An 18,516-nucleotide genomic window follows, 5' to 3' on the forward strand; every position below is an offset into this window, starting at 1 on the left:
GTGACATGGGGGCGTTATTATTTTAACTTCTTCATATTTTTCTTATTTTTTTACACGGAACAATTAGCATTTAATTCACGTCTTACTAAAAGTCCTTAGGATCACTGAATATAAATCTGTAATCAAAGTTTCAAAATTTAAAATGACAGATCCAATATGGCGGATCAAAATTTAATAAAATTTAGTATTTTGGTCCATTATATTAAATATGCCATTTTTAATCTTATAATTTTTACTGCAGCTTTATTATCAGTAATATTAAAAATCTATTTTATACAACTTACATATAAATAACAAAATTTACAAGATATCTAGATCAAGGAATGAAACTTACAAGGTGTTGATTTTTTTGTGAAAAATCCTATCTTTTATCTTTAAAATGAGAAGTCGCTATTTTTATTTTTGTGAGATACAAATTTTTAAAGAATTGAGTCATATATGTCCCATCAAGTATGAAAAGGTTAAGAGCGGTTCTAATGTCGCGTACGTTATTCACAATTTGATTGAGGACGTTACTTTTTTATTTAGCGTATTCCTGATACGTATACTATCGTTCATAAATTCAGGAAGACTTGACATTCTTTCGCATTTCTTGAAAAATTAAATTTGAAAATAGTTTTCAAAAAATTTTCAAAATATTAAGTAAATCGAGAACATTACAACAAATTTTTTTTGTAAACTCTTTAATTTTGAAATTAAAAAAGATTTTGTAAAAAACAGTTTTTACTCAAGAACTTCATATCATTATAAAATCATTAAGAAAAGTTATTGTTACAGTGTGTGCATAAATTTATTTATAACGTACAATATACACGTGATTTTATCCACCTTAAATTCAAAATAAAAAATAAAAAAATTTGCATTTCAATTTTAAAAAAATCATTTTATAGCTTACAGATTCTACTTTAAAATATTTTCTAAATTACATAAAAATGAAATTTGGGGTTTTTCAATATTTTTATTTTACTTATTCAGCAAGCTTTATAGCTTGACAAATCAACAGACAAAAATTAACGAAAAAATGAAATAAAAAAAGTACAAAGCTCTGATTTATATATTGCATAGAATAATCTAGCGAGAAACATTCTTGTGCCTCAAAAACGGTATCCTGGATATTCCCGGTAGGATTAAACGCGTGTTCTCACCAAGATGTGAGATGCATTTTGGGGATGCTTGGAAGGGAGCAGTGACACGCACCCGGCACTCTCCGATCAGCTGTCGCCTTTTTCTCAAGTCAACGGGACAGAAACGTTTCTTTCGGTTTTACGGCTCGAAGGTTGTAAAGCCTAATGGAACGCGGGCACGTTCGGCGATACCGCTATATCGATGCTGGCGTTTAAGTACCAGCGACAGTAAAAGCTCTTTCCGGCTACCGGGAAATGATGCAGCCTCCTTATGCAAACGAGACTAAGATGGATAGTCGCGCTTTGCCACGATTCGGCTTTTCCGAGAAAGCAATTTTCTCGTTACTCATAAGTTATAAAGTTGTTCTGCATGTAAGGATTTCCAATATCTACATCATTTACGAGTGAGCAAGTGTGACGACAGAAGTGAGGAAATTGCGATGAAATATACGCGAAGAAGGAAATACACGCGTGAATATCTTGCAGGCTGTATCCGCACGTTATAGCTAAATCCATTTGCGAAATCGTGTTGGCTCGACAAAGCAAGCTTGTAATATGCAGTAGAAAATTGGTTCGCAAACTAACACATAATTTGATATCGCACAGACAAATAAAAAATTTATTAAAAGGATAGAAAATATTGCACTGTTTACACTTTATAGTGAATTTAATGCAAAAAGTGTATAAAATTTGTATTATGTATTACATTGACGGGTGAATGTTTTAAATATGCATAGAAACATTTTTTTATAAAAAGAGACATTTTAAGTAATTATATAAATAAATGTTAGTTGTATAATAATTTAATAATTATTTTTAAAGATTAAAGACACATGTCAGATGGCAAACTGATATTATTTGTCGTCACTTTAACGTAAAAATTGTGTCTTTGACAATATTTGATCATCAAAATGCCGATAAATAACATCAACTGCTACCTGAGATTATTATTTTAACACCTGTTTGCCTGTTTTATTTGACCTTTATGTATCGTTTATTATATCATTTTTCTTTTGTTGAAATTTATACAAGCTGTTATCTCATTAAGTTTTTTTTAAGGATAATAAAACAGTGATATTTGGATTTGTAACGATATATCGATTGAAAGATGATTTTATTTAACAAAGTTTTATATATTACAGAAGTAGTATCGTAAAATAAATCAATCATGATTTGAGAGACTTTATATTCCGAAAAGATAAAGGCACAGGTAACAAATTTAGCAAGTAAAATTGACTAAAGATAGGCAATACAAAATTATGTTGAACTAAAACTAACAGATCCAATATGTTTCTATTTTAAAAGCGGATGGAGGCGCCTAAACACGTAAAACCCGCGCGACGCGTGTGCGTGATGTGATAGATTGAGCTTATTTAGATGGAGAAGAGATAAAAGAAAAAAAGGAAGGAGAACGTTATCCACGCGCATCAATGGCAATATAGAATCGGGAATCAAAACAAATTGATTTCTAAACGGACTAAAGTTTTGTGTCTCTATGCGATAGACTATATAATTACATCAATATTGCCTATCCCATAATCTTTCTGTTATATTATTTGTACACGTATAAATGAATTGATTAAACTAATTGGTTAAAATAATTTGGGATTTTAAGTATTATTTCATTGACATTTGTCATACGCATAATAAATTCATAACTGCAAACATATTCAATAAATAATGTTAAATTTTTGAAATTATCAAGGATAACTAGCCCTTTGATTATTTATCCTTGCAAACATATTATATTATTGTACAATATGAAATTTTTGTAATCTGTATTTCAAATGTTATATGTAGCATTAATCCAAAATATTGCTTATCACTTATGGTAACAAGAAACTCGTTACTTTAAAAAACTTACATAAATTTTATTTCAGTACTTATTTTACATTTTACATCATTAAAATTCAAAATTAAAAAAAAACAATGTTAAAAATATAAAATTTTTAATCCTTATATCTTTCTTTAATTTTAATACTTATATCTTCCTTTGTTTTTAATAATTATATTTTGTTGATATTTTTAATAATTATAAGTAATTGAGAATATTTAATTAATATCACCATTAAAAAAAATCGTTAATAAATTGTGGCGTATTTTAAATAGTAGTAAAATAAGTATTATAATAATGTAAATTAATTGAATCAAATAATAAATAATATACACTCTTTATATTTTATAAACATAAACAAAACAGTTTGCAGAAAAAAAAAGAATTTACTATTATATATATTCAATAATGCAAAATTCAAAAATACTAAAAAGTTTTTGTAACATTATATTATTTCAGTATTATGTTTTGTAATATTTATCGGAAAGTTAATTTTCGAAATTTAATTTGTAATTATAAAAATAATTCAACAAAAGTATATTCTATTGTCGTCTATATAATTACATCGTAATAAGTGCTGTAGCAAAATCTATAAATATAAAAAAATCCTTACGATCAGATAAAAAATTTAAATTATTTATTTATAAAGTATAAAGGCTAAATGCTTAATAAATGAATTATCATGATTGGAATGAATATTTCTGTAATTATTACAAAATTATTTTTAAATAAAATCTAATATTTAAAGCTATCGACAAAGCTGGTTTGGCATAAATATTATGAATATATTTATGTAATGTTAATTCTTTGCATTTTCTAGAAATATTAGAAACCTTGAGAAATGCAAATTAGATTAACCCATAATCCGAGACATGTTCCTTTAATGGTGCGGCTTGAAATGTAATGTATTTTCTACTCCGCTAGAATGTAAGCGGAGCATGAAATTTCGATTATGTTTTGATATTCTTGATATTTCCAAAATATAACAAGAAGTTAAAATTTGCAAAAAATTTATTAACATAATTTATTAACATTTATATCGTTAATAGCAAAATTAGCATATAATAAGAGGGCTGATGTAAAATACCTCATATAATATTCATGGATAGAAAGTCGAACGAATTATCGTTACTTTTATTTTTTTATAATGATGATTTGTAATGAAGTTACAATTTTTCATAATGGTAATCATAACGAGTTAATAGTCAAAAGTGATTACTCTAACTTTGGTCTTACCACTACTGTTATGGAAAATTGTATTATACAATGTCATTACTAAATCGTTATTATAAAAAAGTAACGGTAACGATAATGATGATTCTCGTAAACCGTTATTTCTTATTCTGCTGCTCATATTCCTAATTATTGATTAAATGAAACATACTCTTTTATAATATTAACTATTCTTTGAATGTCGAACGCGCAAATAAGTATTATCAATTAATCCATAATAGAAGCGATAATAAAATTTGTTTCGCTTCTCTTTATCACGTTCCTGAGTCTCTCTCTCTCTCGGTTTGTTTGATTTCGATGATAACAAGTCACATCCCTTATTCTATTCTTGCTACTCTACGGATGCTCGTTACTTGTTATTCAGCGCACCTGTTAAGAATATTATTCTGTGTACAAAGATAATTATTTAATGAGTGAGTCGAGTCAATGTAGCAATTATCCTGATCAACGGGGAGAGAGACCGAGAGAGGAAGAGAGTGGAGGTGGGAATTAGGAGAGAGACGCTTGCGTGATTATGAGCCGATTATTCTTGATGAGAGTCGAGAGAGATCTGTGCGACGTCGCGTCGACCCATCGCATTGCCGTAACATCCTTCGACGTTAGAACCATCCGAGGCATCCAGACAACGCTCCGGCCGATACACGTCGAAGAGAATTCAAGACGGCTGACGAAGTCACATCGGATTACACCGAAACTACGCGCGACGCGCGCGAAAGGATATCGGCTGCGTTGGCTGCGGAGGCAGCCTATTAACTTCTTCGAAGCGCATACTTTTCGTTACGTGCAATTTTTCTTGGACAAGCCATCCTCCGAGCTTTCTCGGCGCGTCGATTCCGGACTTCCAAGAAAATTTGGAATTCTGAGTTAATCGAGATCCAATGCGCGGATCAAAATGCAAGAAGTCAGGTCTTGCGTTAAAATTGCGACTGAAAAGGATTCTCTGAAGAAGAAACTGATTATTTTAAGATTTCTTAGTAAGAGAAATGATTGATTGAGCAAGAAAAGTCGTTAAAATATGTAAAATATAATCTCCCAGATATCGGACAAAAATTCAACAAGAACGTTTAAAACGATTTTGTCAAACGTTTGGTGGAAATATTGCGAAAATTTCGCTATTTCTAGATTTTTGTGTACGTCTCAAGCATTGTCAGAGAGAGGAGAGAGAGAGAGAGAGAGAGAGAGAGAGAGAGAGAGAGAGAGAGACAAAAAATGCGTTTTTTTTAAATAAAATTTCACCCTTTGAGCTTCCAGAAGTTCTAACTTTTCCGATCTTCCACTTGTTAATAAGAATTTACCGACTTTTTTTTTATTCGCGTTTTTGAGTTTTTAAGGATGCTGGTAAACTGATTGGAAAAAACGATCATCCAAAGGTAGAGAGGTCGGAAGACTTGGCGTTAAAGGGTTAAGACATAGTTCCGGTGATGCTCCCGTAAAAGTGGGCGAGGCATTGCCCTCCCGTGAACTTTGGCAGATGTAGGTATCCCAGCCAGCCGAATCCTGAAAGGAGGCGAGAGTGACCTGTTTTGCGTCTCGCTCCTCGGGGTTTGTACTCTTTGCGCCTCGTGATCCTCCTCTGCTCTCTCTCTCCTCCTCTCGACCCTGGCGAGACGAGCACATCCGAAGTCGTGCCGAGCTTCCACGACGTGGTGCAAAAGGGAGGACTACCCTGTGTTTGCGAGCGCGCGCGGGCGTTTGTCATCATTCCTGCGTACGTGTGTATTCGTGTTTACACATGCATATGCACGCGCGCGCGTGTATGTACATACACCGCGTGGACAGTATGCAGGAATGCGGTAGCTCATGTGGGTGTCTTCGGGGTATGTACCGCCGGATGCTGCGACAGCGAATGAGAAATGAAGTCCGAGCCTTCCGCTTCTCTCATCGGGTTGCTCGCAATCGGGGACGTGTAGGGCGCGTCTTTCCACTAGCAGTACGTGTATACGGCACCGTCCACGAGCGGGGGATGAAACTCCTCTCATCTCGGGGATTTCTAACGTCGTCCGATAATAACCGCTTTTAACGATAATTGGCCTTGTCTCTTCTGATGAGAGGTACTGGGGTCGAGGAACTTGTGCGGATGGGATTTTAATAAAGGTCCCTATCGCGGATATAGGTGCTATGATGGCTCTCTCTCTCTCTCTCTCTCTCTATATATATATATATAGCCAGCGTTAAGCGTTAGTTTTCTTTCCGAAGCGATCCTCATTAACGATGCCCGATAGTGCGCTTCGATGCATCTTTGTAATTTTCAGAGCGGAACTCTAAAAAAGAATTATTGCCGACAATTTTTAATTGTAGAACCGGTTGATTAACAATCAACTGAATTACAACCGTAAGCTAGTCAATAGGTTTTAATTTCTGCCGATCGTGTAATAGGAACCTTTTCCAATAAAGTTGCGCGGATGCAAATAACAAAACCTCATCTCCTACGTTTATTTTCCAAGAATCTTGCCTTATATTTGAGGATTAGTTTACAATATATAATAATACCATCGCCATTAAATTCATATATACACGGTAAATACGGATATTCCTCGAATACCATTTATTCGGAACCAGTGGCCGTTCTCCTATAATCGGCGCGCAGCATATTAAACGCTGGTCCGTGATTCCGAACGTATGTGTTTGGACAACTGACGTCTCATGATTCAGTATTCAGCCGTTGCTTCGCTGTGAAAGCGAGATAATCCCATTTAACATCGGTTTCAAAATCGGCAATTACGTAACACAAAAATACGTACGTAACGTACGTATTGTCATTGAATTACCTTATGTATCTTTCACGCTTCACATCGTTATTTCATCATGCTTGATTAAACGTTGGCGGTTCCAATTATTTCTCATAAATGAGTGAAGAGCAAGCGTTTCGTTATTTGACGTAATACGAATTACAAAAAACACTTTTATTATTCAACCTCCGACTGTTATATCGGTGTTCCACAAACCCTCTAGCTTATTAACCCTTTGTAGTTTCATCTCGAGTTTGAGTTGACCTCGCGGCAGTCATCCGCTTATTTGTTCAAACAGTCGAAATGGTGCACGATTAGTTCAAATGAATATTACACGATGCACACATATACTTAATATAAACTCAATTAGTAATAATAATCTTTATATAATAAACAATCGTTGTTTATTTATATTGTATTATTTATTTTTACATATTTGATTAAGTATTCATTAATTAAAGACTATTCTTATTTTAAAGAATTTGTAAATGGGGGTGTTAATAATATTAAAAAAAAAAGAAATGTAATTTGCTGAATGTACCTAATCATTCATTGATTCGACTGCTTAAAGAAGTGTGTCTGCAAAAAATCATCGCAAAACATCACTCAAACCCGATATAGAGGACTGCAAAGAATTAACAAGATCTCTGGAATGATCAATTAGTCATGAACTTTTTTGTTTTTTTACAAAAGCGGCACACAGCGCTGTACATTACAGAATTCTGAACGCGTTTACGCGAGACGTGACTCATGATTTCTGACGTCCGATCGTTGCCCCGCTGCGGAAAACGTGATCGTTCCGTTTAACGTCGCCGAAAACGCACGCGAGAGCGCGGATTATTGCGGCGATCGGTATTCGACGGAACCGATGCCCGGCTAAAACTTCACCCCGTTTTCTATCTCCGTGCGTCTGGATCGCTGCCAGTATAATTTTAGCTTTTATTCGACGCTCAATAGTCCATTTTAATTCCGTGAAAGCGCGGAGTGTAAAATGTGACAGACGCCGTTAGATTTACATAAAGTTTACGTATCTGCGTAACTAGCCGACGAGTCGGCAGCAATCTATGTAGGCGCCCTATATGTGCAGTTCCATGGACTATAGGCTCCTCGGTCTTCCACTATCTCGCTCTCTCTCTTCAGTCAGACCGCAAATCGGATCGACTATCGGACGCGTATTGGAATATCTGTCAAAAACCACCATCCGTTGTAATGAACATTTTTTCGTTTTGTTAGTATGTAACGTACTATAAACTGGTATGTTTCAGTTAAGCATTCTCGAATCCTGCGCTGGAACGTGTATCAGAAACTGCTGGCGAGCCGCAATATCCGCAGAAACTATCGTCGAATGAATATACGTACACACATACAGTTGACACAGTTAAATTAGAAAACGATCAAAGATTGAGTCTTGCAACTAACGATTATGAGAAGAATCGAATTGTTTTATTTTATCGGGATGTTTTACGATTTATTGATCGAGATGTGAAAATTAGGGCGGAAATATGTAGTTTTTATTCAGTTGCCTATAAGAAGCAGTTGCCTTTAAGTACAGTAATATTTGATAATAATAGATTTGATGTGACCGGTTAAAGTGTAAGATCTCTTTAAATCCAGCCTTTTTTTAAAACTTTCAAAGATATACGTATAGTGCTCAGTGTAACGGTACGCTCTTCAGTCGTTATTATGGTCTTTTGTGCGTAATGAAAGAAAGATGAAACTCACGCGCGTGTGTGACACTCAAACATTCGTTTTTTTTGTTTTATTATCAAATGTTAGATACGCTGTCTGTTAAAATGTAATAGTACCTAGAATATAATTCGAAAGAATTATACATCTATCTAGTAACAAACCAATGTTGAACTTCATTACTAAAGATGTGTGTAAGCGATGTAAGATCCCAATCAGAAATATTAATAGGGTGAATGATCAACTGTCTTCCTCCTTCAAGGAAGTTGGAGGAGAAACGGAGACACGTTTAAATCTCAGTTAACCGCAACTAATGCTCGTGATAACAGTCCTTAGTCTATTAGCACTTCGTCCGGGCTGTTATGCTTTCGGACCACCGTGCAACCAGCGTTGATTTAAACCCCAGGCCCGCGCGTAATAGCCGACGTCGCTCGTCGGTGATTTTGCCGCGGCCGAAAGCTCCCGTCCGACGAATCTAACTCTCATTAATGATTAAACCACACCCAGTGATGAGTCCCTGCCAAACTCGTGCATCTATGACAGCACAGAGGCGGAGCGACAGCAAGTTCGAAGGCGATTTTCCCCGGTCGTGATTGGCCGGGCGTCCTTAAAAATAGTCAGCCTGGGTGTGACCGTCGGCGACGTACATGTAACGCGTAAAATAATCCCGACGCGTCTCCTACGCGAGCGAGTGTGCGTGCGACCGAGCGAGCTTAACGACACGCGCTCGCGCGCATCAAGAGATGCCATGTGGCGGAGGGACCGATAACTACCAGGAGGATGGCCCAAGTCTTCACTCTGATCTCCGACTACGAAGTTTTCGGATCTGTTCGCATCTGGTACGGCAACCGGCTCGGATAGCCGTACCGCCGAACTTCTTCTCCCTCCCGCATCGACGAGAAGATCACGAGATTCCTCATCCCACTCATCCCGCGACATCGGGATGAAGTGATCCTCCTTGGAATACATCTTTTCGACGGTTGAAGAGTGCGGCTCGTCGTTCCCGTTTAACTCGCGTGATCTTTATAGATCGCGAGGCGAAAGTGCGTTCGCGTATCGTACAGCTCGAGTTTTGCGCGCGAAAAATGTTTTGACTCTTGTGTTTCGTAAGATCCATAAGTTAATTTCGTTCGTCTCGAGAATCGTTCTTTTATCTCGATTCCTGAATGAATTGGTTCGAGCTGTGCCGGTCGTTAAATATGCAAAAATGGTCGAAAACCAGTCCACAAAACAGCAAATACTAGATTGAGACGAGCAACTTAAATAGCGAGCGACGCGCGAGGGTGAAATCTTAGTGGTTTTAACGAATCAGAGCAGAAAATCCTGCACCTTGGACGGAATTGGCCAGGAGCTTTGGACTCGGTAAAGTTAACGAAGAACTTAAAGGAGTTAATGCCGACCATCGAGTGTCTTCGCCGGGATTAGTGATTCATCAACCCTTCTGGGGAGAAGAAGAGAAGAGCAAATTAGCCGCCATCGCGACGAACGAAAGCAAAGAGAAAGCACTGTCGCGATTTTACGACAGGATACTTTCCGCGTCGGTCATCTCTGTCCTTAGATCAGCTAACTTTTGATCGCATTACATCCCAGACTGTCATCTCTCGAAAGATCATATCTCTCGGATATCTTCGCCGAGCGAATTTCTATCCACACCCAATCTTTTCCCAATAGTTGAAGCACAGTCGAGGAAATCGGATGAGTGGTTGTTTGATGGAGAACGCGGTGATCAAGACACAGGTGTCACTCGAGGGAAAATTGAATTAAACTAGGCGTGATTTCGCAGCGTCAGTCCCGTTAGTGATGAGTTCGCGCGAGGGTGAACACGTGGACGGATCGATGTGCCTCGAGGGCTGTCTCAAGTGATCGAGTATAGTGACCGGCACGTGACGTCGCACCGCTTTCTCCGACGGTGAATCGCGTGAGATGATGACCTTCGTGACGGATACGGTGCCCTACGCCTACGACGCGGTCACGAGATCGGCCTACGACGGTTACCGTCACCATTTGCATCACCATCACCACCACCACCACCATCCTCATCATCCCCATCGGTATCGGCGCGTCTACACGCCGACCGAATCCGAGTATCTGCAGGGATACGTCACCAGGAGGGACACGGACGACCGCGCGAGGATTATCGGCGCTAACAACGCTTTGGCGTCGACCGGCTCGTTGAATTATCGCAACGACCGAGTCAGGTGAGCTTTTATCTAGGTTACACTTTTAGTGAAGTTCGACGGGCTGAAAATCAGGTCACTATAACTCTATTAACAAAGTAATATGAGGAAACTTCATATAAAGTTTTGCTACAACAGATTCTATAACTCTCGTGCATATCAATATTAATGTAATTTTTAATATAATATTATTAATCAAATAACTGATATCGAATATGACTAAATGAAATTTATAGCTTTCTTTTATGAAATTTAAGTAATTTAGTTTTCACGAAAATGTATTTAAAAAATTGATATATTCTGTTTTATTTAATTAAATTTTATTGGTTAATTCTGAAAATCAGAATTATATCTTTATAATATATATTATAAAATATCATATATATTATATCTTTATAATATATATGATATTTTATAATTATACTTTTACAGTATCATTACACACTACAAGGCTTTGTTATTCTTATTAAGGATTAAACTCAGTTTGTTTCCTTGGAGTGCTTTCGTTCCTGTCAGTGCATCGCTACTTCATAGCGTCTTGCTTGTCTCTCTTTCCTTGCTTCCCTTCGCCTCTGTATATTTGTTTCATAAAATGTAAGCGTAACTTCGGATAATTATAGCACACGGAGACAATGAAATATGGTTCATATATAACGTTCTATATTCGAATATATATTCTGTGAAGAACTTTTTGAATTGTATTGTTCTGTTAAAATACACATCTCGCTAGAAATGGGAAATTTATTCAATTGATTATTACCGAGATTTTTTCGGAATTTTCTTATCCGTCGCTTGTTTCTTATTTTTTTACAGCATCGCACAATTTATTAACGTGTTTTTAAATTAAAATTTTGTTCACAAAACAAAAATAATTTTTATAGTTCAAGACAATCCGATGAATCAGATGTTTTTGTATATGTATTTTATACTATAAAAATTCCACAAATTGATATTATAATATAATATTTAGGGGGAGGAGTATTAGTTAAGCGTAATTATATATATGTTTCAAGAATAAGATTGGTGCTTATGAAATATCATCGGAAAATTGAAATTTAATACTTTTGTCCTCCTTGAAGTATATTGAATTTTCGCAAAAAGAACGGCACTTGATGAATTAGCGTTTGAAAACTTCAGTTCAATATGACTAATTGTTTTTCATTGCACCAGATGACAAGATTGATCATCCCTTCAAAATTCTTGACTGTTCTCGTTTCTTTTATTGTTTTTCTTATGACAGTCGACGTATTATTGGAGCTAAGACGATCAAATTGGTATCCCATTTACTATTCACTATTGTGTCTTACTACACAGAAATGAATGTTACTTTAAATGTAATAATGAATTTTCTTAAATCCAAAGAAATTTCTGCATTAGAATAGTCTAATCAAACTAATGTTTGATTAAAATAAAACTATTAACTTTTTAAATAATATATATCTTTACCTCAAAGTAAATATATTTTTGAAATAATTAAATATCTTTTTTACTTGAACAATATTATTATTTTAGTGATGCTATCATATTTGCACTTAAATTATAATTTTGTTGTATTAAACTAGTTTACTATTTCAGTAGTAAAACTATTATATGATTTCACTTGTAAATTATATTTATACTTAATGAAGTTTCCTTTCAACTCTTAAAGAAAATTCAGTCTATTTGAGAATTAGAATTACTAATAGTAGCTACTGTTGTGGAAAGGAACAGACAGTGAGAGAGCGCGGAAGAGGCGGGATTGAGCCATAGGTGATTGAAATTTGCGCCGTATGGTCTTACATCCGTATGTTGAACCTTGCTTAGTTATTAGTGGTTCCGTTATCTATCTAGTGGGTCGCAAGAATGGGGTGACTTTGTAGGGTGATCACGGGAAGGCTATTAAACGCAATCAAAGAAAGTGTTATTTCATCGATTCAAGCAATTGTTTTTTTTTCTACAAAACACTATAGTTTAATGTAACAAAACACAAAATTTGTATATATTTAACAAAATAATGTTTTACTTAAAAGTGTATTGTTTCTGTGAAATAAATGTAAGTCAAACAAATAGAAATATTGAATGTAAAGAAATTTTTTTGAGGAATTTTTTACCCATTATTTTAGTATCGTAATCTAAAATTATGCTTATGTGTAAAAGAATGTCTTGTTGTATATTAATAATATAAAAAAGATATAAATAACACAACATTCTTTTTGTAAATTTCTTTCAAATTAATAAAATGATTAGAGATGAAATTGGTTGTTTTATTCCTTTGTTCAAACTCATCTGTATGAATACAAATAAATTCTTTTAGAGAGTTGCATTTTGTGTTGTACGCTATGATCAATCTTCTATGTATTTCTCTTCTCTTGGCTTTTACCTTTGCAGCATTGAAGCATTATTGGATTTCGCGTAGCCAAATGAGATTTATCCAACGAACACTGTTTTACTATCAAAGCTCAAAGCTACAGTACATTGCTTTCACAAATTGGTATAATATTATAGTATTAATAAAAATGGGACACTTGCACTTTTTTATTCATAAATTTAATTTGTACGAAAAAAATTATACAATAAATTTCGGATATGTTTGGCGTACGGAAATCTTTTCTCTTTCTCTCTTTCTACTCTGTCGTGTCTGTCATAATTATTCATTAAAATTTAACAAATACGATTAAAATGTTACTTAAATATTGAATTAATATTAGATTTAAGCGTGTAGAAAAACAATTGATATTTTTACAATTACGTAAAAATAAAACATTATATCATTGCAACTTTTGCGTCGTTTTATCTAACAAGTTTATTTGAAATCCTCGGTTTTTTCATCCCTTTTTCATTCTCAGTTACTTTTTGCTTCTCTTTGACTCTTCTGTTTTACGGTAAAATTTAAATGAAACTGACGCGTTTATGGGCTGTCGCGTGATGGAATCGAAATTACGGACGAGAGTCATTATCTCCAATGAAGACTCGATGACGGCTTTACCGCGCATTAAACCATTTTCACTTCGTTTCTCGCGTTTCGCTTTTATACGTCGCTCTCGCCGAGATGGAAGGCGTCTCCTCGCGGCGAGGAAATACATTCTTCGCGAGACCACCTGGAACGTGTCCAATTGCGGAAAACGCTTCCTGATGGACCTACGTGGCTGCGTCCATCATTAACTGCCGCGATAACTGAAAGATGATTAAGGCAAGAATCCGCGAATTCGTTCACTCACTAAATACCTATGCCGGGCCTTTCAGCATCCGGTAAGTCGACGCGACTTTCACTTTGAGCGTGCGACAACAGCACGTCTTCTGCGAAATCAAATTTATGTCGCGATATGTATAAATAATACGTATGTATACACGAGGATATTCGCGCGAGAATAAGTGCCGTTGTATCGGAAATTGGATATTTCTATAGAATAATTTACGCCATACTAATCGAATAACGAATAATCGAACGAAATTAGTTCTCAATCGAAAATTAAATTTTTTTGTGAGTTTTAGCAGAGCGTAATTGTAACTTTTCTTTCTCGAAAAATGTTTGTCTTGTAAAATCTATTTAAAAAAGTGTGTTAGTGCAAATAATAATAAAAATTATTTAAAGTCTTAAGTTATTGAGAGAAAAATATTTGGTATTTGTGACTAATTGAATGTTACAATAATTATAGTTAGGAGATCCATTCTTATAATTATTATTGTTGTAATTTAGTAATAATAATGTGTTACGCTAACAAAAAATGGTTGTAATTATCATTTAACACAGTTTAATACATAAAAAATAATTACAGTTTATAATCATTATCGATGCCAATTATATTTTAATTATAATCGTAAGCAGTTTTTTTCACACATATTATTATTATCATCATAACAATAATAAAAGTAGAGAAATGGCACTTGTTCTTATTTCTCATTCATACGGTCTAATATCCAGCTTATTATTATACATATGTATAGGTCGCCTGAAAAAAGACGCTCTTTTAAATTAATATTGGTTATTGCGATAAATATATCTCGATAGTTGAATTAGTATTACACTCGTCATGAAATGAGGAAACTCCAGGTTCGAATTCTGGTTAAGATGACGAGTTCTTTACACCCTTAACTTTTAAACTGTAATGTCGGCACTACAAATCGCTATTGAAACTTTACTTGTCAATAACTTCCTTGACAAATGTATACAAGAAGCGTTCTAAACTCGTAATACCTCATATATCATCTATCTAAGCACTGCGATGATCCCATTGTCAGTAGCGCGTTTACCTATGAGCTTTTGAGACTGAAGCTCTAGAACGTGTGTCGAAACGCCGGGGAATTTTTATGTTAAAAAAATGTTTATTTTTAAATTATTTATCCTTGTCCCTAAATATATTTTAGTACAGTTTAATAAATAAGAAACATGTCATTTAATTATTTACTGTTTATCCATTAAGCGGGAAAGGGCGAGAAAGAGTAAACTAGATTGGAGCATTAGAAGATCACAAACTCTTGGAAACGCGACTCTGTTATTTGCTGAGAACATGTAATCTGGGACGGTTGAAAAATTGTAACGTCTCACAGACCTACCGGGGTTTACTGTTTGCGTTACTTTTACCGCAGTATTCAGTATATGTAGCTAGTTTTATGTATCATATTTCTTCATTTGCGTCTTATTTACACATTTTAACTTTTACTTACTGGTGTGCTATATTTTGTGTTGGCTATATTTTAAAGTTAGGAAAATTTTATGATTCAATTTTTTTAGAATTTTTCAGGATTTTTAAGATTTTTAGGAGGAATGGGAATAATAATTTTTTGAAACTTTGTCGAATTTTGTTCCTAAATAACTCTCGAACGAGTCAATGCCTCAATTTCCGCTTTACCAAAAATTTTTTTTTTTCTGTGTTCTTTCAAATGATATACTACAATATGGAAGGTTCCATTTGATATTTTTGAGTTGGGGTTTCCCTAGGGCTCTTCTTAAGGGAGTTTGCTCTTTCACAACCCTCTTAAAAGAGTTTGCAAAATATAGGAAGTAGTAACAGACATCTTTTACTTAATAAGAGACACCTTGTATATAAGGTTTTTTGTTAATCTTTACATTAAAATATCTTTCTCCGCCTCTCTTATTTACCTCAGTATTTAGAATATAACACACATTTAAAAACATATTTTTCTTATTATAAAGAACTTATTTAGCGGAAACATGATAACGGTTTGTCAGACCGCTGGTTTATCAATAGTGTGATTTTTTTCGAACGTTACAGTTTAAAGGTTAAAAAAAAGTATTTTAATAAACTAATTAGCTGTACCATGATAACTGATGCAGTATCTGAAATACTTGTCAGTTCTTTTTTTCAAGGATAGTTTTTTAAAATGTATACAGTACCATTATTAAATTTGATGATTAAGTTGAGATATTATTTCTAGTTTCAGTTTATGATTACGTTTTTAAATTCGACAACCATATATCGTAGTTTATAGAACTGGAAAATATATTTAATAATGGATATGAAAATAATGTTGAGCACCAAGATTTGTTTTGGCCGAGAAATGGCACTTTTTCTTATCTCGATAAAACATTTATTAAATTGTATAACGAAACTTTGCATAAAAATTATAATAAGTAATTATATAAGTACATTTACAAAAATAAATGTAGAAGTATTGACTTTTTATAAGATATTAATAATCATTTGCTCAATTTATTTCGAATAGTATTTCAGTAAAACAACAACTATTTGATGAATCATCTTAATGATATGTTTACAAAATTAAATTTGGAAAGAAATTGTCCAATAATTGAAGAAAATATTTGTAGCTGTGTTATGTATAAATCATTTAAAAATATAATTTATAATCCAAATACAAAAAATGAATAATTATACCTAAATTATAATGTAGAAATGTTGCAGTAGAAATATTATATATTGAGCATGGTAATTTTAAATAAAGAATCAAACGGTTTTTTTTAATAATTAAAGAGTATTTATATCTCAAATTTAGATTTATCTGATTTTTGGCAAATATTATTTAAAGACTTTATACAAAACTATTGCGTTATAGGTAACGTATTATCTTAGCGTAAGTATTTAAAATTTTCGTCAATAAATTCGCGATGCTAGTATTATACAATATTTGCACAATGTGCTTTTTTGGGGGACACTTATGTGGACACTAAAAAATGGAACTCCTAACCTAATGATTAATTTAACATTCAATTATAGTCACACAACCAAATGCCTTTTTCTCAATACAGCAGGAGTGCACCCAGATGTTTCATCTTTGTTGTTTATCGAATGTTAAACAAGGATAGAATGATGTCTTGGTGCACTTATGCTTATTTCCACCAACGCAGATTAACTTTGATCTCAGTTTAACTTACTCTTTATCTTTCTTTAGTTCTAAGAATTAAAAAAAGATAAGGAGTAAGTTAAACTGAGATCAAAGTTAATTTACATTGGTGAAAATGGACATTAGACGTTCATTCTGAACGCAGCCTAGTAATGGCTTAGTAGAACAGTAAAGAACGAGGCTCGCTTGTTCTCAACACGTTCCTACACATCAGTAATTCCGATGAGTATAGAGCGATTCGTTATTCAGGTCGCAGTCTCGATACACCCTCGATTCGGATGACGCTTCGTCAGTGATATCGGCGGACGCTTCGGCCGACCTCGAGTCTGGTTCCGCGGACGCCGACGAGAGCAACGAGATCAACGAGGCTAACGAGACCAACGAGACGAGCGAAACAAATGAAACCGAGTCGATCGAGCACGTACCTCATCCTCACGTTTTGGACACCGGCTCGCCTCATGGGCCACGTAGGTGTCTCTTGTGGGCCTGCAAGGCATGCAAGAAGAAGACGGTCACCGTCGATCGAAGAAAAGCCGCCACCTTGCGCGAGAGACGGCGCTTGAGAAAGGTCAGTTGCCATTAACCTCTAAGGCGCATGCCTCACATTTCGTGGATGTTTGTATCTCGGAAACACGTGTGATCTTCATTTTCTGCCTCTATAAAAAAGAAAACTGATAATATGGGTATAATAGCGATAAACGAGATTATTACTATATTCAATTTGAGGTTAACCCTGCGGAAGTTGCGGTCCTAAAAATTATTTGTGAGGTCGCGGTGTATTTGAAAAATACCGAGAAAAATACAATAGTGTAAAAGTTAGAGAGCGATAACAATTTTTACAAGAAAACTGTTCAAATTAAAAAAGCTACTGTTTGCGGCTGAGTCGTACCAGCAATCTGTTTATAAATATTTAAAAAATATTTTTGCATGTATCTGATATCGCGATTCCCGCAGGATTAAAGTAAAAATACATACAAAAATTAATATCAAATCAATAATCATTGTCTCATGTATATAATAAAAAATATAAATCGTTTTAAAAATTCTTTAAACAAACCAAATTTAATTTTAACATGAAGAAATTAACTGTGTATATTTTTCTTCAAAAAAAATATTTATGTTTACATAATCACCTTTATTCACTTTTATTTATATGGTTTTCTTTACGTCTTGTCGTTTTAATTTTATATTACGCGATATTGTGATATAGATAGTAATATAATTTGTGCTGAAGAAGGACAAGTAAGTTCGAAACTAATAAAATCTAATTAAAGCCTGTTTAATATCCACGGAAACTATTTGTTCATTATAATACATCCCTTTGTTGTTTAGTTCGTGGATTGACTTACTTGTGTTGTTTTGTTGCTTTTCCATACAACGAACCTCAAAGTGATTTTAAATTTATCATTAGTTACTTTTATTCAATAATAATT

At 34.3% G+C, this 18,516-nt stretch overlaps 1 protein-coding gene across 3 annotated transcripts in view; it reads left to right on the plus strand.

Annotated features, from left to right (window-relative positions):
* The first annotated feature begins 9,272 nt into the window (after positions 1-9,272).
* Positions 9,273-18,516, plus strand: part of LOC105193964 (transcription factor SUM-1) — a 117,975-nt gene continuing 108,731 nt past the window's right edge. For 2 of the 3 annotated variants that reach the window (XM_039451452.1, XM_026138848.2), the window contains exons 1-2: positions 9,273-10,804; positions 17,333-17,651. In XM_039451452.1, coding sequence (XP_039307386.1) covers positions 10,530-10,804; positions 17,333-17,651 — 594 coding nt within the window. In that variant the 5' untranslated portion in view covers positions 9,273-10,529. The remainder of the gene's footprint in view (positions 10,805-17,332; positions 17,652-18,516) is intronic. The other variant, XM_039451453.1, reaches the window with a different exon arrangement.

The sequence above is a fragment of the Solenopsis invicta genome, chromosome 7, assembly GCF_016802725.1.
Source record: "Solenopsis invicta isolate M01_SB chromosome 7, UNIL_Sinv_3.0, whole genome shotgun sequence".
NCBI classification, from domain to species: Eukaryota; Metazoa; Arthropoda; class Insecta; order Hymenoptera; family Formicidae; genus Solenopsis; species Solenopsis invicta.